The sequence below is a fragment of the Nannospalax galili genome, unplaced genomic scaffold (assembly GCF_000622305.1).
Source record: "Nannospalax galili isolate Female #2095 unplaced genomic scaffold, S.galili_v1.0 scaffold566, whole genome shotgun sequence".
Lineage (NCBI taxonomy): Eukaryota > Metazoa > Chordata > Mammalia > Rodentia > Spalacidae > Nannospalax > Nannospalax galili.
In genome coordinates, this window is record NW_008355811.1 from 768,051 (window position 1) to 789,457 (window position 21,407).

The following is a 21,407-nucleotide window of genomic DNA, read 5'->3' on the forward strand; positions in this document are numbered from 1 at the left end:
AGCCTAATAAAGTATTTTTTTTTTAAGTTAAAAGGGGGGGCTGGAGAGATGGCTTAGCAGTTAAGAGCACTGACCGCTCTTGCAGAGGACCTGGGTTCGATTCCCAGCACCCACACGGCAGGTACAAACCATCCCTAACTCCAGTTCCAGGGGAATCCTAAGCCCTCTTCTGACCTCCACAGCATTGCACAACACGGGTATACTCACATACATGCAGGCAATACACTCATACACATAAAATTTAAAAACTATTTGTTTAAAAACTTAAAAAAAAAAAAAAAAAGAAGATAAATGTCTGTGCGAGGCCACCCACGGCCAGGGCACAACTGCTCTACAGAAGGCTTACCCAGAATCCGAATGTGGGAAGGAAGGTGGCTATTGATCTTATCCAGAATGTCATCAATCAGCCACACCTTCAAGGATACTACCTGGCCAGCTGCAGATACACCCTGGAAAGACAACAGAGCATGGAGAAGAGGTGAGTTGGGGGCCTTTCCCTCCAGCACAGTCCTCATACCCTGGTCCTGAGGCAGAAGGGCCAGCAAACTCCAGCTCAGCAGCACTCTACTTGGGGACATATCTAAGACACACCTTGTGCAGGGTACCTAGTACATACAGGCAAGTAGTCAAGGCATCTTGTTCCTGGAGTGCTTGGGGTTTTGTTGTTTGTATGTTTGGGGGGGAGGCTTTTGAGAGTGGGTCTCTCTATGTAGCCTTAGATGGCCTGGAACTTACTATTTACACCAATCTGGCCTCAAACTTATGGCAGTCCTCCTACCTCGGCCTCCAGCGTGCTGCGATTAACAGGCGTACATAAGCAGACCCAGTATTCTATTTGATTAATTGTTCTGAGACAGTCCTGCGATAAAGCCTAGGCTAGCCTTGAACCCACTCTGTAGCTCAGGCAACCCTCCAAATTGGATCCTTCTACCTCGGACTCCAAAGTTCTGGAATTAAAGGCTTGCACCATCATGCCCTGGCTCCCATCATGCTTTTTCATATGTTAGAGAATAGCTCTGTGCTTCAAGCTCTGTTACCCCCATCTATCCACAGCAGGTCCCTTCGGGGGACACTCCAATCATAAGGCGCTATTTACCCAAGCTCAGCCATGTGGTTTCTGTGTCCCAAACTTAGGAATGTAATGTGACCTCTCAGCAAATATCCTACCTTAGTCCTGGGGTCAAGTCAGGGACCAAGTCCAGGATGAATGCCTAAGCCAATCAGAGACATGTAGCCATATCTCTGAGTTGGGCAAATGTGGCAATATGTGACAAGCCTGATGACCTGATCCCTAGAACCCATGGTAGACAGAGAGAACTAAGTCCTGAAAGTTGTCCTGTGACCTCCACGTGTGCATACGTGCACTCACACATACACATGCACAATAATAATTTTTTTAAAAGACACTCCCCAGGGCTGGAGAGATGGCTCAGTGGTTAAGAACACTGGTTGTTCTTGCAGAAGACCTGGGTTCTAATCCCAGTACCCACATGGCAGCTAACAACTGTCCATAACTCCAGTCCCAGGGGATCCGACAGCCTCTTCTGACCTCAGTGGGCATTGCACGACATGGGTGCACTTAACTCCACGCAGGCAATACACGCATACACATAAAATAAAAATAATAAAATTAAAAAAAAAAATAGACACTCCCCACAGGGAAAGTGAAGACAAGTCCCCACTGGTAGATGCCTCTAGTGACTGCATGTTGTAATGAGCACATCTTGTGTATGCTCTTAAACAATGCAGATTCTCAAACTAAACCTCACCTAGCTCTATCAAAAATTGCACTATCACACTATCCAAGTGCACAGGTGGAGGAAGAAGCAAATGTGCAGGCTGAAGCAGGCCGAAGTTGCTGGCAGCTACAACAGATCTAAGGAATGTGGGAGGCTGGGGACACTAGCTGATAAGAGCTGCTGGATTGCTGCCTACTGTTCATAATTTGTGTCTTATGGACATAGAACTTCTATTACCATCTAACCACCAAGATCAATAGTAAGAGACCTGCTTTGCCCAAAATACCCTCATTTGGCCTTTGCCCTGGACTGTGGCATTCTGGACTAAAGTTTGAGTTTGTTCTCAGTTACAGCCAATAACTCATTGCTTTTGCTGTCTCAGTTGAATTTTTTTTTTTTTTTTTTTTTTTTTTTTTTTTTGTCTTATTGAGACAGGGTCTCCCTGTAGCCCCAGCTGTCCTGGAACTCACTATGTAGACCAAGCTGGCCTTGAACTCACAGAGATCTGCCTGCCTCTGCCTCCCAAGTGCTGGGATTAAAGGCCTGCACCACCACACCCGGCTTCAGTTGAATTTTTTTTTAAAGAGGCACTCATCTAAAAAAAAGGCAAGTACACTCACCTCTGCACGCCAATAATCCTATCCACTTCAATGAGGGCTAACGTGCATGGTGCTGTAAGGCAGAGTCCTAGCACATGCTGCCCACGGAGGTGAGTCTGCCTGGAAAAGAGCTGTCCATGGAGAAGCAAAGACCAGCCAGGACAAGGTCTTGTGCAACCCACCAAGGGTCCAGCCCCAGCTGTGCAGTCTGTGCTCCTGACCCTCCACATGACAAAATATAAAACATTCTTTCCCTCGAATACTAGGATGACAGGCCCATGGCACAGTCACTACCAAGCTTGGCCAGGTGTGACCCCTGGTCAGGGCCCCTTCTGACACAAATACCCTGAGGCTGTGAGACAGTGCTAAGGGAAACTGCAGGCAAGCAGGCAGGCACATACCTTGTCTGTGCGGGCACATCGCTGGAAGGACATCTTCCTCATGTCTGTGCCATGGTTTTCAGGTATACAACCTGACTGAACTAAGGCAGATACCAAGTCATCTTCAATTGTCCTGAACTGGGAGGACCCCACATTCCTCTGGAGAAAGAAGAATGGACACGCTGTTTTCAGGAGTCCCTACCAGGCCCTGGGTGCTCTGCATACACCCGGCAGCAGGCAAAGCAAGGTCACCTGAGGGTCTACTTGGGTCTGTCCATACCACAGGCTGAAAGACAAGGCAGCCACAGAAGGGCATCACCTGAGTAGGTCAGCACCAGCCCTGGCCTGGACCACTTCTCTGTGGTATTCAACACTGGGGTCAGCCCCTTATCTCTCCACTGTTCTCTGCCAGGAGCACTGCTAGCCAAGGCTAGGTTTGTCATCTGGGGCTCTTCCTAAATCCTTCAGCCTGTAAGCAGCCTTTGCAACTATTGGGATGTATGCATGCCAGGAAGCAGACCATTGCTTCTGGTCTAATGCTGTACCCCTCAGCCTGCCTTAACCATGGCCCGGGTCCTCCTGCCTGACCCCACAATCTCAGAGACATCAACAGTCCACAGATCCCCAAAACAGAGACACTACATCCATAGAGCAGGCCTCTGAGCACCTCACCAAGGCTCCCTTGGCAGGAAAATCCTTTCCAAAGTCAAGTTTACTGTTTGTTTACCACTGGTGCTAAAGTTCATCTGAAGGCTCACCATGAAGTCATCAACATTTCCCAAGTGCCATAAAGAGATGGTAACAAATAGGGACAACAGCTCTCACTCTACCCTGTGAGCCAGGCATCTTTGTGATTTCCCTAATGGAGAAAGTGAGGCAAACAGGATCCTGCTGAAGATTCTCAAGACAGGTGATAGCAAAAACCTTACATAATCAGAATTGCCCTCCAAAAAGCAGACCAGTCACCCCAGACAACAGATATCTGTTCTCTCCAATGTTACAAGCCACATGAGACTCAAATAGTATCTCCTAGCCACTAGTTTAATGGGTGAAAACATACTTTTTTTTAATTGGTGAGGTCTCTCTCTGTAGCCCAGCCTGTCCTTGAACTCGAATTCCTCCTGCTTTTTGAATGCTGAGATGACAGGGATGTGCACCATCCCAGCCAACCTAGGCATTTTTTAAAGTAAAAGAGGCTCTAGCTGGGCATGGTGGCATACGCCTGTAACCCCAGCACTCGGGAGGCAGAGGCAGGCAGATCTCTGTAAGTTCAAGGCCAGCCTGGTCTATATAGTGAGTTCCAGGACAGCTGGGGCCATAGGGAGACCCTGTCTCAAAAAGACCCAAAAAAAAAAAAAAAAAAGGCTCTGAACTGTGTCACTGCTATCATTTACTGTCATAGTACAGAGCTTAGCTGAGTTGGGTGTGGTGACCCATGCCTTTAATCCCAGCACTTGGGCTAAGGCCAGCCTGGTCTATAATAACAAGTTCCAGATCAGCTGAGGCTACAGGGAGACCCTGTCTCAAAACAAAAAAAAATTCCTATCACACCTGATCAGGCACTACTTTTTTTGAGCTTTTGTTTTGGTTAGACACATCACAGAAGTGAACTCAATACTGTGGGTCAGGCTTAAGTCTTAAAAAAGAGAACAAGGCTGAGCATGGTGGCACACACCTTAATCCCAGCACTAAGAAGGCAGAGGCAAGAAGGATCACTGGGAGTTTGAGGTCAGCCTGGTGTACACAGCAAGTTCCAAGCCAGCCAAGGCTACATATGAGACCCTGTCTTAAAGAAGAAAGGGGGGGGGCTGGAGAGATGGCTCAGCAGTTAAGAACACTGGTTATTCTTGCAGTCCCAGGGGATCCGGCAGCCTCGTCTGACCTCCATGGGCATTGCGCAACACAGGTGTACTTACCTACATGCAGGCAATACACACACATAACACATAAAATTTTTAAAAAATTAAATTAACAAAAGGGGAGCACTGTTAACAGTAAAAGTGACAAGAAGGAACAAGAACGTACTCACACTGGTCAGGGCACCTTTCAGAAAAGCAGAAAAGGGTCAAGTTGGTTAGCTATAGAGTACCTAAGGCCTGCTTGCCCTAGGGCCCCCAATGCTCTTAAGCAGAGTTCAGCTGCCCCTCAGCAAGCTTGACCAGTAGTACCTGCTGGCCAGCCAGTATCCACTCTCAGCATCAGTAAACTTGCCCTTCTCACACTGTGTAGATGTCATCCTAAAGATGCTGGGATTCACCACTCCCAAGGTCACACTTGAGTCAGCCACAGAGCTGGCCTGTCCATACTGGGAGACAGCCACCCAAGTCTTTCCAGATGCAGGACTGGAGGACTCTATTTTTGCCATTTCCTAGGGTGGCCTCACTCTCAGTTGCATCAGGGAAGCCGGGAGCTGACTCAGGCAGGTGTTGTCCAGGGCACAGCCCTCCTCACCTGCATACCGTGGTAACCCTTGCCAGAGTAGGCCATGAGCAGCACAATTTTGCGCTTGGGCAGCTTCCGTTGGGGCTCCTCATCCCCATTGCCCTTGAGTCTCTTGGGCGGATGTTGCGTCTCCTCCCAGACCCAGCCACCTCGGACCTTCCTGTCCTGTTGCTGTGCAGCCAGGGCTGGTAGCTCCTCCTTTCCAGTCATGGGGGGCAGGCTGGAAAAACAGGCATGAGTAACCAAAGTGGTAAGGGATGCAAGAGCAAGCCTGGGGCGAGGCCCCAACTCTGCCTGCTTTAGCCCTCCCTGAAGACTTTCACATAGTGGCAGACCAGTCTGGCTCATCATCAGGAACAAAGTGCTCGGCAGGGTCCGGGGTGGGCAGTTGTGTGGGCTCAGGGCAGAGGTGAGCAGTGCAGGACAGCAATGGGGTCTCGGGCAGAGGTGGGCAGCTCTCAGGGCAGTAGTGTGGGCTCAGGGCAGAGGTGAGCAGTGCAGGGTAGCAGTGGGGACTCAGGGCAGAGGCAGCCAGTCGCGGAGTCTTTACCAGGGCGCGGGCGGGCGGGGGCGCGCTGTCCACCGGCCCCAGGCTCTCAGCAGTGCAGCACGCAGGCTGGTGAAGCCCATGCGCGGCGCGGGCCAGGCGCCGGCCCCTGACCTCCCGGAGCCCTGCTGAACTCTGACTTCCAACCTCTTGGGGACCCCTGGCGCCCCTGCTGCCCTGTCCCGAACTCCGACGCAGGCGCCCCTGACCGGCCAAGGGCCCTGGGCCACCCTGCACGTCCCTAACCCTAGGCTGACTTGTGACCTCTGCAGCCCCTCCCGTGCCCTAACGGACTTTCCCCAGGAATCTTCAGTCCTGCGCGCTTCGGGAGCGAGGAACTTCCCGCCCGACCCACTCACGACGCCGCGACCCCGAAGCTGACCACGTGGGCGAAGACGGAAGCTGTTGAGCGATGGATGGCGGCCGAATGCAGACAAAAGTCCTGCGAAGCGCCGGGCGGGGCAGGGCAGATTCAGTGGGCGGGGCTCTGCAGCTGGGCTCAGAGCAGGACAGGACAGGACGTAACTCTGAACCAGAGCACCCACAGAACCAAATCCCGGGGGAAGGGGAAAGGCTTGGCGTTGCCAAGTCTTGAAAAGTGAAGCCATTTCATTAAAACGTGTAGGCTACCAATGCACCAGTGGGCGAATTCTTAGAATCAGTAGCAGTCAAAACCGCTCATGCCCAGGTAACTTGTTCAATCCTTTGGCTCACCCCAGGAAGTAAGCGCCTTTGTCTGTGTTACTAAGAGGAACAGACAGGTTATTGCCCCTTGCTTGAAGGGTTTGAGGGACCTGGCTAGACATCTGGCATTATGAGAACACAGTTCATCTTGCAAGCCCACCACTAGCTTCGTGGTGTGCAGGCTTGGTCTCATCAGGAGTCCCAGACTTTGCATCAATGACCTAGCGTTTTTTGCCGCTCCAGTTGCCAGACACTAATTGGAGTTTAATCCCATGAAACCATGGGTATCGTTCTGTCGTTGTGACAGAAGAAGCTGGGCACAGAAGACTATTAGAAGGCAGTTGCATGTGCTGAACAACCTCCAGATAGCTCACCCTGCCCTGGTCTCAGGCATTGAAGAAGGCACCTCACAGAAAGCCCTTCCCAGGACTTGGGAACCCTCTCACTGTGGAGAGCCTTGCTGGCTCTGCAGCTTAGGTTGGCCTCATCCTTCGATGTGAGCATACCCCCGAGGTAACCGTCCCAGACCAGATGGTCTCTATGAGCCAGCCAGAGACAGGTCCATTTCATGGCTTGTCTGTGCCATAGGGAAAAGTCAGTCTTCACCCCAGCACAGGCAGCTGGAAGTCCTGCCCCTTGAACTTGGAGGTTCAGAGCTCATCAGTGGAATCCAAAGGTGGGAGCAGGCCTCAATAGCAGGTTCAAAGCTTCTGTTATGCTATGGTACTATCCAGCACAGAGCCTTGGAGGATCAAGGCTGGGGGGTCTCAGGATTCACAGCCTCCTACTAGAAGCCTAGGTGAAGATGGCCAGATGGCAGGTGTGTCACATAACCCAAGTGCCATCTTCCTGTTCTCAGAACTGACGACATCAGCCCACTTCTTTGCAGGCCACCAGGGTTGTCCTAGATGGTATTTCCATTCTATGCCAGGTTAACTGAGGCTACAGAGTTTGTGGTAGGTGCCCAGAGGGTCCCCATGTATGTGGCAATACAGCTACCAGAGGCTGGCCTTCTTGGCTGAACTCACCAATCTGTGTAGGAACTGTAGGTTAAAATGTCCTTTGTACAGGCTCCACCTCCCTCAAGCTCATCCTTTCCTTCAGGCACCTGCCTATGGATGTTTACACAGATTCTCTGGGACTTAGAAACACACAAAGTATCCTTCAGTAGGAGTAAATAAAGTGCCAGATTTTGACTGTGACTCCTTGGAGAAGGCCAAACTGCAGAGACAGGGGACACCAAAGGTTTCCAGTGGTTGTGAGAATGAGCAGGTAGCACAGGACTTGTAGTGCAGTGCTCTGTTCCATACCACACAGTAATGGTGGCATTTTACTGTACATAGGTCCTGGGTTGCCTGGGTATGGTGTTGCAGGTTTGTCATCTTTGCACTGGGGAGGCTGTGGCAAGAGTATCAGAGATTTGATACCAATCTGGACTACAGAATGAGCTCAAGGCCAGTCTGGGCAACTTAGCCAGGTTCTGTCTCAAAAATAAAAGGTAAGGGACTGAAAAGATGTCTCAGCAGTTAAGAGCACTTGCTGCTCAGTCATGAGGACTAGAGTTTAGATACCAGCACCCATATCAGGTGGCTCACAAATGCCTATAACTCCGGCTCTGAGGCACCCAATGCCCTCTTCTGGCCTCCATGGGCACCCGCCCATAGGTTTGTACACACACTCAGACACATGCAGTCACACAAAAAAATAATAAAAATTACAGGGGTGGGGCTGGAGAGATGGCTCAGTAATTAAAAGCACTGGCTGCTCTTGCAGAGGACCCAGGTTCAATTCCCAGCACCCACATGGCAGCTCACAACCACCTGTAACTCCAGTTCCAGGTGATCCAACACCCTCTTTTGGCCTCCATGGGCATTGCATACATTTACATACATGAAGGCAAAGCACTCACATGAAATAAGTAACAAAGAGGGGCTACAGCTCAGTGGTGGAACATCTAGCATGCTTGAGGTCCACAGTTTCACCCTTGCAACAAAATCAAAATCAAGAGCTCCAACAGAAACCATGAACTCCATGTTAATCCACTATCCAATAACACACCTCATGAATGGTGCTCATACAAGAGACACTGGCATGAAGCAGAGTTGGATAAATGGGAGTCCTCCATGTTTTTCTGCAAACCTAAAATTGCTCTGTGAAGGGTTGTTAGGCTGAGTGAGGCAAGACGGTCAGAGTTCAAAGCCAGCCTGGGTCATATGAGACCCTGTCTCAAAAAGGAAACAAAAAAAGAGAATTGGGAGATCAAGACGGCCAAATAAGGCATGTGCTGAACTATGTGAGGAAACTTATCACACAGTGTATTTTCCTGACCTTGGGTGCTTTTATATTGATCACAAAATTCTGAACTCAGGACTTGGCAAGTAAGAAAATAATTGGAGAACCAATTTGGCAGTGGCATGGTGCAGGCACCAGAGCAGCCATTGCAACAGTGGCTCTTGGCATGGTGAGGCGTGGATGCGGGCTACGGGGTAAATGGCCTAAGATGGTGGATGGTGATGACTGCTACAAGGACAGCAAGGACTGTTTCCTGCCTCTTGGATCCAACCATGAGCTCCCCAAGGGCCTGGCCCAGGGCACAGTGAAGGTGGGGAGTTTTGAGCAGGAAATGACCTTCATGTTTCACTTAGGCGACTTAAAACATGGCTCCAGAAAGATGTCTCATCACTTGTTCCTCCTGATCATAGAGAAAGATGTGAAAACAATAGACACCAAAAAAAAGCCAACTGGATCCTTGACCATGAAATCTGTTTTCTTGAGCAAAAGCAAAAATGGTTTTCTCCAATACTGATGTTCCTCTAGTGAGAAATTCAAGCTGCACAGAAGCCAAAATGCTTTAAGTAGAAGCATGTGGACAGAGCAATGGAGACAGAAAAGTAGTAGGAACCAGCATAATTGAAATTATGACCACTCCTATGAGCCTGGACTGTGGTCCCCAACTATGAAGGACAGTTCCACATTCCTCTGATGGTGGATCAGATTGGAGGATGGAAGAGTTCCCAATGTTGGGCAGCAGTTTTTAAAAGCCTTCTCCGAGTGGCTGCACTCCCCACAGTGCCCTCTACCAGGTCTCAGGTTGTGCAAGGCAGTGGCTTTGCCTGTCAGGCTTATGCTGGGGCAGGGGGAAGAGGGTTCTGTCATTTGCAGATTCCAGTATTGGGACTAGATTCTCAAAAATGGACTTTCCACCTCCCTTGATGGCCAGTTATGTTCTTGACTCCCCACGTGGTGGTTTCCATCATTTTCCTGTTACTGTTCTACAGCCCAGTGTACATTCATTCACCTGTGCCCTACAGAAAATGTAAATCACCTTTTAGAGATAAAAAGCAGTCTGGGAAGTTTAAAAATAAAAACAATTTTTTTAAAAAAAGAAAATACAAGCCAGGCGTGGTGGTGCACACCTTTGATCCCAGCACTCAGGAGGCAGAGGCAGGCAGATCTCTGTGAGTTCAAGGCCAGCCTGGTCTACATAGTGAGTTACAGGACAGCTGGGGCTACAAAGAGACTCTGTCTCAAAGACAAAAAAAAATGTATATTAATACCCACAGAATTCCTTGGGCATAGTAATATCTTGGCCTTAGTGTGGGCAGCAGGAGCCCAGCATTTCTGCTTAAGTCAAGGTCTCTACAGTCTACTTCCACTGGAACTTTGCTTCTTCAATGAACTTTCATTTTGAGTATTGTGGTTAGCCTTATTAGTAATGTTATTTTTATCCTATAAAAATAGTAGAGTCCAGCATGGTGGCGCACGCCTTTAATCCCAGCACGCGGGAATCTCTTAGTTCAAGGCCAATTCCAGAACAGGTAAAGGGAACTGTAGATAGATTGAATTAAGAACAAATCTAGTTTTCTAAAGAGAAAAAAAAAGGGAGGGAGGGATGGGGGAAAGAGACCAGGCATGGCATAATGGTGCGTGCCTATAATCCCAGCACTCAGGATTAGGAATTCAGTTTTCCTTGGACACATAGCAAATCTGAGGCCAATCTGGGCTGAGACCCTGATTCAAAAAAAAGGGAGGGGTGTACAATGTAAAGGATTTGGACCTTCCTCTGAATACAGTATACAACTGGCCATCAGCCCCGGTTGCTCCCAGATCTAAGGCAGACCAAGGAAGATGGTATGAACTGAGCAATTCCAATACCCTCTCTCTCAGAAAGGAAAGGAGTACATGTCAAATGTTCCTGCTGACAGTGAGAAAATTCAATGTAGCTGTCCTGTAAGCTGGGAATACAGTGCAAGAAATATAAATACCACATGATACAAAACCCACTCCTGGTATTATTTCCAAGGGAACAGAAAGCTTGTATCCTCAGATGGCCTCAGATTACCCTGCCTGCTCAGGGTCTTCTCTGGCCCAATAGGAACAGTTTTCTCCTACAACACAATAAATCTACCCAGTTGTTCCTGAATCGCCTTGGGATTTGCTCCCAGAGTTGCGTGGGCCACCATGGATATCATGAAGCCCTATGGGACTCACCTTGGCTGAGGGGCACAGGCTGCCCCCGCAGATGGATCCCCAATCTGAGGGTATATGAAGGGCTCCAAAGCCAGTCACAAACGAGGATGAACAGTGACACCACATCAACAATTCCAAATTTTATTTCCTTAAACCGATGTTACACAGTGAAACGTAAAAGGGGGGGGGGACCTCACACACAATTCATTTGAAAATTGACAGGGGCTGAACACTGCCTTGGAGAGGTCTGGCTCATGCCACACAACCTGCCACACACATACATGGCCACCCAGGAGCCACAAGGAGGCAGGTGAGGGCCACCCCTACACCTGCCTCCCTGGTGGCTCTGGATTCCAGTTGGCCTCAAAGCAATAAATACAACATGTTACATGCAAATGAGGTCATGGGGAGACAAGAGAGGAAGCTAGTCTTGGGGATCTGCTTTTCTTGTACACCCAAGCACTGTGGCAATATTTCAAGTATTACAAAAACACATGTTTTCATATATGCATGTGGCCTGTAACTGAACCCTTGCCGGGGACCTGCAAATCCACCTCTGCCCACTGGACGTTCAGGGATACGTTCAAGTATGCATAGGCAGAGCAGAGCTGACAGACCAGGGAAGTTAGACAAGTGTCCAGCCTGTGCCCACCCTGGAGCCTGGAAGACAAGCTTCAGCACAGACCCTGAGGGCCACTGGGCACAGAAGCCAGACTGTTAAGAAAGATCAATGGTGATATCTTTGCATATGTTACTTTTTACCTTCACCTGCCCATTGTATGGGCAGGGTGGCAGCTGGGCACTGCCCATTCTGCCACCCCACAGGGAAGGTTGGTGTGGACAGCCAGCCACATACTTTCATATGCACACTGCAGCAGGCAGCCTGGAGAACAGCCTCATCCCACCCTCAGCCACACAGCTGGCACCATTTCACCTATGGGTAGCATTCAGAGCAGTGGTCTGCCCTGACCATCCTTCCAAAGCAATCTCTTAGATATCTGAAAGCTTTCTTCTTTGAAGAAAAATTAAGCTGCAGAAAAATAACACATTTTACGAGTACAGTGTGGAAGGCAATGACATCTGTTCTGTGTTTAACAAGCTTGGTGCTTTATGCTGACTCCCTAAAAAACATTTAAACATGAGAACTGTGTCTTTCCCCTAGGAGTCAAGCCAGTTGTTTTCCTCCAAGGACCAGACACAGGTGGAGGTGCACAATGGGCTATTTATACACATAGACATAGTCTGCATCTGTACAGCATCTCAGAGGGCAAGAGCTGGATCAGGAGGTGGGTTCCCAGCAGTCTGCACTGCTGGCCAGGGTTCTCCAGTCTCTATCTGCATAAAGTGCTCCGGTGACTTACAAAGCTGGGTGAGTAGCCTCAGAGGGAGAGGTTCCTAGAGAGATGGGGAGGCCAAAAAGCCACACCCCTTTTTCTTGGGCGAGCAATGGGGCAAGTGAGCCATGAGGAAAGCTCGCTTTGGCTTGAAGTCAGCAACAGTCTCAGGGTCTTGCCTGTCCTTGGGGCTGCCCTGGGTTCTGAAGTTGGCATGTGCCCACACTCACCAGTGAGGTGGTAGACCAGATGGTAAAATTCTCAGTGCCATGCCTGCTTGTCTAGGGAGGATAAGTTCAGAAACTCCTGCCCCAGTGGGCAAAAGAGCTGTCCCTGGCACCCTAATGTTCACCTACTAGCAGATACCAGCAACCTAGGAAGCAAAAATTACACCAGGCTGCAGGGCTCTGATGCCACAGCTCCACCACCCAGCGTGTCTGCCAGAGTTGACAGGAGAGCAGGCTCAGCACCATCAGATCAGTGTCAGTGGACAGTCTGCTAGTTTTCAGACCCCACCCAATAGGGTGGCAGAGGGAATCCATCTCCAAGGGCCCAGCAGGCCAGCAGCAGGCAGTTAGGCACAGATGCCACTCAGCAGGGCCGAAAGTCTCCGCTCAATGCATAGCTTGCCTGCAGGAAAGGGAGCATGAGGTAGGGGTCACAACTACCACACCCCCCACTCAGGCAGCTAGGGAGAGTAGCTCACACTTGGCTATGTTCTCTATGTCTGCCTGGTCCGTGAGTGTGTGTTGTAGACCCTCTAGCAACAGCAGGGCCTTATGATAGCGTGGTACACAGCCCTCTCGGTGCTGGAACATCTCATCTAGGGCAGCCGACTGTACCTGCAGACAAGAGCAGAGTTTGGTATGGCCCCAATGCAGGGGTGGCTTGTGTACGCAGCACAAAGCATACAGTGGATGGGCCCAAGATCCCTGTCATGTGATAGGCACAAAAGAAAAGAGAATCTGGGCCTGGGGGAGATTTGTGGAGTTACAGATGCTCACAGAACCAGGGATCTACTTGCCTGTGGCTGGATGCCACCTGGGCTGATGAGGTACACAGTGGACAGGGAGGCCCTTGTCATTTGCTGGGTAGAGCATCATACCAAATTCCCAGGGACCGCCAGCAGCTTATGCCACCCTAGGAGCAATGGCTCCAAGCCCTGCCAGACACAGCACACAGCCTGCCCCATACCATCTGCACAGCATGGCTGAGGATAAGCCTCTCAGCGGTGACACCATGGATGCCATCCAGGAGCCGTTGCTTGTCCAGGAAGAAGCGCTGCAACCGCAGGCTGAGGCCCTGGCAGGACACCACACTGGCCTTATATAGCTCGTTCAGTCTGCGTACCACTAGGGTAGAGGTGTTAGTCAGCTCAGACCTGTTGGAACTCAGGGCTCCCATGAGTGGACAAAGAGCATGTGGGTAGGAGTACATCCCATCCTCCACAGAGCTACAGTCCCCTGCTTTCCCTAACCCTATGTGTAAAGCTCAACATCAGTTTCCAAATTCCAAGTGAACCCATGTCCTCTGTGTTCTGAGCATTGGGCCAGGCCCTGTGCACTCACCCTCCATTTCCTCCTGGCATGGCCTGGGCCTGCCCATATTTCCTTATCTCCCTTCTCACCCTCAGTACCACCTCCTTGATCCCATATCCTCACCCTGCTTCACAGTGGACGACAGGCAAAGCTTGCCAGCTCGGATCTGATCAATGGCGGTCTGTAGGCCTGAGGACAGCAGCTCAGCCACCTTCAAGTACAGCACCAGCTGCTCAGCAAAACTGAAGAGCAATGGGCAGGTTAGAGGCAAGAGGGCAAGACAGCAAGTGCCCAGTTACTACCCTCCCACCCCACAGGCAACACTTACCCCCACTCTCGGCTCAGCTGGCTAATCTGGTCAGCCACCACGCTCTCCTGAAGCTGGTACACAGGGCCCCCAGCTGCCTCACTGGCACTACCCTTCAAGGCCGCAATCTCCAGAACTTGCTGCACAAATGCCAGTGTGAAGCGCAGACTGTGCAAGGTCTCTGTGTGCTCTTGCTGAGGATCAACAGAGGTCAGGGCTCAGATGCATGCAGCAGGGCATGCAGAAACCTGATCTGCCAGAAGGGTATACAGTACCCTCAGAAGCATTATGCAGCAAGTTGGGGGAAGCCCCCAAGGCTGTCATCTCCCCACAAGTCTCACCTCCATAAGAGTCTCCTCAGGAAGGTCAGGAGCCTCAAACGTCACAGCCCCCTCCAGGTTGGCAGCAAGAGGATCAGCAAAGCTGCAGCAGTGGCCTGGGGCAGAAAGCTCAGGGGCCTCACCACAGGCCCCAGCCACCAGGTGGCGGGCAGAGCAGGAGCCAGCAGAGCCCAGGGAGCTGGAAGAGCCCACTGTGGGTAGAGGGCTGGTTAGGGATGCAGGGGCTTCTCCCCCTGCTGTCTCTGGCCCTCTGAACTCCACCTCTAGGGTTCAGATGTTCCACAGTTTACATTCCACCTCATTCTGATGCCTTAACAGGAAACAATAGCCAGAGGTACCAGCACCCCAGGATTTCATCCTAGAGTGCTCTGGGCTCCCAATACTTGTACTCGCATCTGCTGTGGATCCAGGAAAGGGTTAATAAGCAAGGCAGGGCAGCCACCTCCCTCACTGTGGAGGTAGCATGTGACTCCCTGCTTCTCCTGGAGCCAATATAGGTTGGTCTTTTAGGGCACCTGGACATGGAGGCCAGCATCCTGGACACCATTCCTGCCCCATGTACAAGCTGAGAATACCACAGACCTTATGCAAACACCTTAGCAGGCTACACAGCAGGGGTCTGCTCTTGTCCAGCCCTGAGCTAAAGAAACCCCCACTCTAGGGTATTGCCTCTACCTGGCACAGTCCTCACCTGAGAACATCCTGGTTCGGGTGCCCTGGGGTGGTGTGGTTCCACTGGGTGGGGAACCCACGGTGAACACCACAGGTGCCGGGCTGCTGGCACCCCCAGCACGGGCTCCTGGATGCAGGTTCCCTCCAAAGCCAGCAGAGGGTGCTGGAGGACAAGGCAGGCTTAGAGTCTGACCTATGGCCAGACTCCCCACCCCCATCCCTATAGGCCCCTCACACACCAATCTCCATGGGCTTTTCCTGCAGACTGTCAGTGCTGCCTGAGTCTGAGGCTTGTGTTCCAAAGGCAGCCTTAAGCAGTAGGTCTGTAAGGCGGCTGGTACTGAAGGACCTGGGGTGGCACCAGTAGAGAGGCAGCAGTGTGGGAGAGTACCTCTGGGCTCAACAGCCAGGGCCCTATCCCTGCACCCAACCACACCTCAGGCCAGGGATAAGCAGCCTCACAGTCCTCTAATTCATTCCACCTTACAAACCAGGAAATTGATGCTGGACCACAAGTCACCAAGGCCCACCACAAATCCTCAACACCTGCCACATGGGACACAATGCTGGATTAGAAGCCATAGGCAGGACAGTTCTGGAGCACAGCCTTCCTACCCCACTCACCGGCCAAAGGGGCCCCTGGTATCTTCGGCAGGCCGCAGGCCAGGTCCCAGCTGCTGTCCCTGGAAGGGCCCTGCCTCTGAGAGGTCAGGCAATGTGCGGTTCCGAGGAGGTGTCATCACCACACCCTGCCGGGCCAACAGGGTCAGCAAGTTCTGAGAGCTGGGGGCCTTGGGGAAGTCGAATGAAGGCCCAGCCTAGGAGGGAAGGATGGCACTAAGAATGTCCAGTGGCTTGGCAGCCCTCATAACATCACAGTCTAGTGTGAGGACGGGGTCAACTGAGGCAGTGTCCAGTTGCCCCCACCTCCACCAAGACCAAGCACTGAGTACATATATACACACAAAATCTATATACAAACCCTTACTAACATGACAGCAGCTGCTGTTTGCCACCCCACACACACCCTTTTTTTGAGAAAGGTTCTCACTATGTAGCACTGGCTGGGCTAGGCTGGCCTGAAAATCACCTCTGCTTCCATAGTGCTGGGATTAAAGGCATACACCACTATACCCAGCTGGGGCCCCTTTTTGTAATAGGGAAACTAAGGCAGGATGGAACTACACAATCTTCCTGAGGTGCCAAACTGGATTTATGGCACTTTTGAAATGTAGTTTTTCTATGCAGCCCAGGAAAGCCTCAATATTTAAATCCTCTGAAAACTGGGCTTACAGGTTATCTGTAATCATGCCTGGTCTGAGATTTCTTTCCAGACCAGGACTACACACCTTAGTAAACAGCCAGTCCTGCCAAAAAATGCCTCATCACAACAGAGAAGCAGTTAAGGCCTAGCAAAGAGGACGTGAGGCCAGTCCAGGCTCTCTTCTCAGTTGCAGCCTGCAGAGCCTCATCAGCACGACCACAAGGTTCTATTCTATGAGGTGTGAAGGTGAGAAGCTACCAAGGACTGACAGGCCTCCCACCTGGAAGTAGCTCTTCTAACTTCCTTTCCTCAACAATCCCTGGATAGCAGAATGTGAAGCCCAAAAGACATCCAGGGTACTGGGACCTGGTCCTTTCCTACCCAATCTCCTCCACCAGAGCTTGAGGCTTTCCAAAAATAGTAGCCCAGCCATTCCTACCTACCTTGGTGGGAGAGCCCAGGATGGGGGGCAGGGGGCTCCGCTGCAGGAAGTCAGGCAGCTTGGGTGAGCCACGAAGGGGCCGGCAGGACTGCAACACTGGGCATGGCTGGGGTGTGCTGGCCTGAGGCGGACTGAAGGCAGTTCCCAGCGGGTCTGTTGGGGGCTTGGGTAGCTTCGGGCGCACAACATAGAGGTCAGACAGGTTGGGGGCGCTGTGTAGGCGGCAGCCCAAACCGGTGGTTCTTGGGGAGTTCTCAGGCACAGAGGAGCCTGGGGACAAGGACAAGCCTCAAGTCCTTTAGCCATACACACTGGAGAATAGACCAAATAAGCCTCCCACTCAAAGACCTCTGGAGCAGCCACTGTGTGGACCCCTCGCTCCATGAACACAAACATCCATCCTCACAATGACCTCAGGAGGCCTCCATGGGAACGGAGGCACAGAAAGTCTTAGCAATCTGTCCCAGGACACACAGCTGTGGAGCATAAAAGGTCAACAACCAGGAGACACCCTCTATGACCCAAAGGCTCGTTCTAAACCTTCATGGCCTTTCCTCTTTTTTCACTCTTAACAGCAGGGACCGTGACAATAGGGAAAAGGTCCCAGACAAGGCAGTCAGTCAGGCTTCATGCCTGCCCCACAAACCCTCAGGCTTAGGGCTGTTTCCATACCTGGTCGTGGTGACCTGCCAGGCCGCATCTCAGCTCCTTGTGGGGAGGGCACTCTGTTCCAGCTGGGTCGCTCAGGGATGGTTCCCACTGGGAAGAGGGTGTCCTGATCTGACAAGGGCAGAGGGGTCTCCACGCCCACCATACCCACAGACAAGAAAGAGAAGGGAGTACCCACCAGTCCCCATCCCCATAGACTTACCTTGGGGAGATGGTGTGTAGGGGCGGCCACCACCCAGTGACAACTTCCTGGCCAGCATAGTTCCATCAGCATGGGAAGGGGGTGACGGGCTGGCCCGAGCAAAGCCCAGGGGGCTGGTACTGCCTGACCTTCGGATGGCAGAGGACCTGCAAACAAGGCCAGGGCAGGTGAGGCCCCAGCCATGCCAGTGAGGGCTACCTTGATGCTACTCAGCTTTCCCCTGGCTGTGTTACCAGTAAGATCAGCTCCTGCAATTACTAATCCAAGCTTCCTTCTATGTCTTACATGAAACATGCTCCCAACCCCTCCCTACCACTTCAGCCTGCCAAAAACTATTTACCAACAATGGCTTTATGAGCACAAGAGGTCTCTAAACCTCGCATGACTACATATAGGACAGTTGTGTTGGGACTCTTGCTCAAGCTAACAACACTCACCGGGTTATCTGGTGCTGGGTGGGTGACTGCAGGTTCTGCTCAATGCGCTGGTAATTGTGTACCTGAGTGGGGACAGGAATGGGGACCGAGGCACCATACCTGCTGCTGGAGAAGGGGCCAGCCCGGCTATGGAAAAAGTGACAACTTTAGGCAGTGCTGGGAGGAGGCCCAGGCCCAGACACTCTTAGAGGGCCATAGCCCTGGCCAGGCCTGAAGAAAGGTGGCTTTCACACTGTTCCCACCCAGTCCTGCAGCTATGAGGGCCCCAGGCATGTGATGTCCACAACTTAACCTGATAGAAGGCCCTGTATGCAGGGCTCTCAATTGGTCCCCTCATCAGCCCAACCACCCATAAACAGCCCTGCAGTAGGACATCCATGCTGGGATATCTGGCCAAGTCTGATCAAAGACAAGATCAGACACAACAGTTCCCACCAGGGAGTGTGGCTGTGACCCTGAGGGTCACTCAGTGCCCATCTCTCCTTACCCAGAGGGGCTGGGAGAGCTGCTGCAGGTTGGAGAGGGAGATGGGGTGCGACCATGGCTCTCCAGGCCAGCAGAGGCCACCAGTGAGCTCCTGGTGGCAGAAGGGATAGGCAAGCATATTAACTTGATGCATCCAGAACCCAGACTCCTTCACCTGGGCCTTCAGGAGGTCCAGCAGCCTTAGTCCTTCCCAAACGGCCTTACTCTAGGACAAGACTGGATCAGGCAGGATGGTACTGGCTACCCCAAAGGCCCAATTTATCCCCGAGCAGAGATCAGAGGAGCTCACCCGCTGCACAGCAGGCTGTCAGGCGGAGGCTTGGCACTTGCTGCTTCAGCTACTAGGTCACCTGTAGAAAAGGAGACAGCTTCTTGCCAGGGTATCCTGTCCCATCCTTGGCCTACCTGGCTCTCCATACACTGTCCCAAATCCCTTTTCTCCCCAGAGAGTGCAATCTGGACAGCATAGCCACTTGCTCATGAAGTGGCTTTGTGGGGTGCAGTACCAGGGCAGACTAGTCTGAGCCAGAAGTAGACACTGAGGTGGCAAGTCCTTTTAAAACCCATCCATTTGCTTCATGTATTCTACCTATACCACACGTCTCTTTGGTCTTCTTATATACAAGGACCTGGTCATGAGGCCTCAGACCACGAGGCCTCCAAAGGGCCTGTGGTGGGGATATCCTCCTTACCAAGATGATCTGGCAGAGGGGCTCTAAAAGCCCATCCCAACTGCCCAAAGAGACAGGTCTGGACCCCATGCTCAGACACAACACAGGATTGTCTGACATATCTCTTATCCTATGCTTTCCTGACCTGGAAACTGGGCTGGGACCATGACAAAGTCATCTGTGTCACAAGAGTCTTTGCTGCTGCCACCAGAGTCCCGGGAACCATGCAGGAAGCCAGCAGCATCAGCTGGGGAGGTAAGCGTCTTCTGCAGCTGTGGCATTTCTCCCAGGGACTGCAGGACATAGCAAGGCTAGTAAGCTAGGTTCAGAGGCAATCAACATCCCCAGAAATAGTGTGGGCCATAAGGGCCCCTGGTGCTGAGCGAAGGGGCCTTGAATCTTCCCTCCAGCACAGCAGAGCTTCCTCACCTCTTTTAACCCCCACCCCAACCCCCACACAGTGCTTGGAAGCCCACAGCTTCTGAAAAAACTACCCCTGGGGCAGTGCTCACCACCCATTCCTCTGCATTTCAGTTCTATATGAAAGCCAAACCAGTGGACCTAGAGGCAGTGCCCCTGTAAGGAAGTGCCACTTCCCATCTATCAGCACCCAGCAGGCACCCACGGTCACAGCTCTAGATCCCCAGGGTAAATGGCAGTGCTGAGCACAGGTATGAATCATACTTCTCATGGGATGAGAGCAATGCCACAGTCAGCACCCGCCACTGAGACAGGCAAACATGTTTCATAGACCTGCCATGTCACTGAGCACCTCAGTGAGAAGGGCCAGCACTGCCCAACCCCAAGGGATGCCAGGGTCCACACACAAAGACACATATTTGTATCCATTTCCGAGGCATGCGAGGACCAGAGGCTACCTCTATTTTTACAGACCCATCCTTCATTCTAGAAAACAAAAGAAACCCAGGTAGCCACTCACCGGTGGGGAGGCCAGGTGGGAAGCAGAACTGCTGCTAGAGCTGCTACCAGACCCCGAACTTGGGTAAGAAGGTACAGGCACTGGAGGGGCTATGAGAAAGATGAGATCAGTGCACATACTGCTGAACCACTCCAGCACTTGGGATATGGCTGCCTGTGACTTTCTACAGTCCCTTCCACAGGAACAAGCAACCAGCATCAGGAAGTACCAGTACCACCTCCCTTCCCAAGCCTATGCCACAAGGGCTGCCCTAGGTACACATGGCCTTGGGATGGAAGCAGAGCTAGATGTCCCTCATTCCCAGGGTGTGCCATGTACTCAAACATCCCTCAAGGCAACATGTGCCACCTACAGACCTAGAGGGTACATAATAGGCCCTGCCCATGCCCAGGACCCACAGACTCACACTTCTTGATGGACGCGTTGGCATCCAAGAAAGGGTGGTGGAAAAACTCATCTGTGAGTAGAAGGAGTGAATTCTTAGGATGCCCCTGACCCACACAGCCTAACCCCAGGGCCCTGGATGCCACTCCAGAGCCCCGGTTATCAAGGCCAGGCCCCAGCCACCTGGGCACAGAATTGTAGCCCCAGATGGTGGCTCTTGAGCACATATGGCCATCTCAGCAGGCTCCCCTCTGTTGGCCTTGCTGGAGGGTGGGTAAGCTGGATGTATTATGATCCTAGAGGCTGATGGCAGATGGTAGGCTGTAAGTCCTGGTTGCCCACTCAGGCCACACAATGTAAGGGTAGCCATAGGCAGTGCTTAAGCTCAAGTGGGGATGCAAGGGACCAGTGGCTGAGGGAGATAGAATGTAGGAGCTCACCAAAATCCATTCGGTCCTTGTGGTTGCGTTGCAACAGAGCCAGGAGCAGCTGCCGCAGAGGAGCCGACGTCTCTCGTGGAATGCTGGAAACAAGAGAAGGTAGGGCTGAGCAGAGTTAGGAGAGTACTGGGGTAGACCCATCCAGTAGAACAGGGAGGGCAGCTTACACAGGGACCAGTGTCTTGTTCTTCTCATAAAACAGACGCAGGTCCTGAGGACTGCTGGCCTGTTAGGAGGAAAGGACAATGCAAAGGTTCACTCCTGTGGGGCATAACCTACCACAGGAAGCCAGGCGTGGTGGCGCACGCCTTTAATCCCAGCACTCAGGAGGCAGAGGCAGGCAGATCTTTGTGAATTCAAGGCCAACCCGGTCTACATAGTGAGTTCCAGGACAGCTGGGGCTACAGGGAGACCCTGTC

General features: G+C 51.9%; 2 protein-coding genes across 9 annotated transcripts in view; both read right to left on the reverse strand.

The window, feature by feature from the left end:
- Positions 1-6,141, reverse strand: part of Pus1 (pseudouridine synthase 1) — a 10,995-nt gene extending 4,854 nt beyond the window's left edge. Inside the window, exons 1-4 of one of the 6 annotated variants that reach the window (XM_017803374.2) lie at positions 6,067-6,118; positions 5,170-5,380; positions 2,740-2,877; positions 347-449 (exon numbers count right to left, since the gene is read on the reverse strand). In XM_017803374.2, coding sequence (XP_017658863.1) covers positions 347-449; positions 2,740-2,877; positions 5,170-5,370 — 442 coding nt within the window. In that variant the 5' untranslated portion in view covers positions 5,371-5,380; positions 6,067-6,118. Of the gene's footprint in view, positions 1-346; positions 450-2,739; positions 2,878-5,169; positions 5,381-5,710 lie in introns of all 6 variants that reach the window. The other 5 variants (XM_008853754.3, XM_008853755.3, XM_029556457.1 and 2 more) reach the window with 5 other exon arrangements.
- Positions 6,142-10,988: 4,847 nt separating this feature from the next.
- Ulk1 (unc-51 like autophagy activating kinase 1) overlaps positions 10,989-21,407 on the reverse strand; it is a 26,160-nt gene continuing 15,741 nt past the window's right edge. For 2 of the 3 annotated variants that reach the window (XM_008853758.3, XM_029556453.1), the window contains exons 9-28: positions 21,156-21,214; positions 20,989-21,071; positions 20,571-20,621; positions 20,165-20,253; positions 19,370-19,517; positions 18,843-18,903; positions 18,555-18,644; positions 18,068-18,193; positions 17,631-17,776; positions 17,432-17,518; positions 16,761-17,029; positions 15,678-15,871; positions 15,293-15,402; positions 15,073-15,216; positions 14,382-14,572; positions 14,062-14,234; positions 13,857-13,975; positions 13,390-13,547; positions 12,902-13,037; positions 10,989-12,825 (exon numbers count right to left, since the gene is read on the reverse strand). In XM_008853758.3, coding sequence (XP_008851980.1) covers positions 12,770-12,825; positions 12,902-13,037; positions 13,390-13,547; positions 13,857-13,975; positions 14,062-14,234; positions 14,382-14,572; positions 15,073-15,216; positions 15,293-15,402; positions 15,678-15,871; positions 16,761-17,029; positions 17,432-17,518; positions 17,631-17,776; positions 18,068-18,193; positions 18,555-18,644; positions 18,843-18,903; positions 19,370-19,517; positions 20,165-20,253; positions 20,571-20,621; positions 20,989-21,071; positions 21,156-21,214 — 2,490 coding nt within the window. In that variant the 3' untranslated portion in view covers positions 10,989-12,769. The remainder of the gene's footprint in view (positions 12,826-12,901; positions 13,038-13,389; positions 13,548-13,856; positions 13,976-14,061; positions 14,235-14,381; positions 14,573-15,072; positions 15,217-15,292; positions 15,403-15,677; positions 15,872-16,760; positions 17,030-17,431; positions 17,519-17,630; positions 17,777-18,067; positions 18,194-18,554; positions 18,645-18,842; positions 18,904-19,369; positions 19,518-20,164; positions 20,254-20,570; positions 20,622-20,988; positions 21,072-21,155; positions 21,215-21,407) is intronic. The other variant, XM_029556454.1, reaches the window with a different exon arrangement.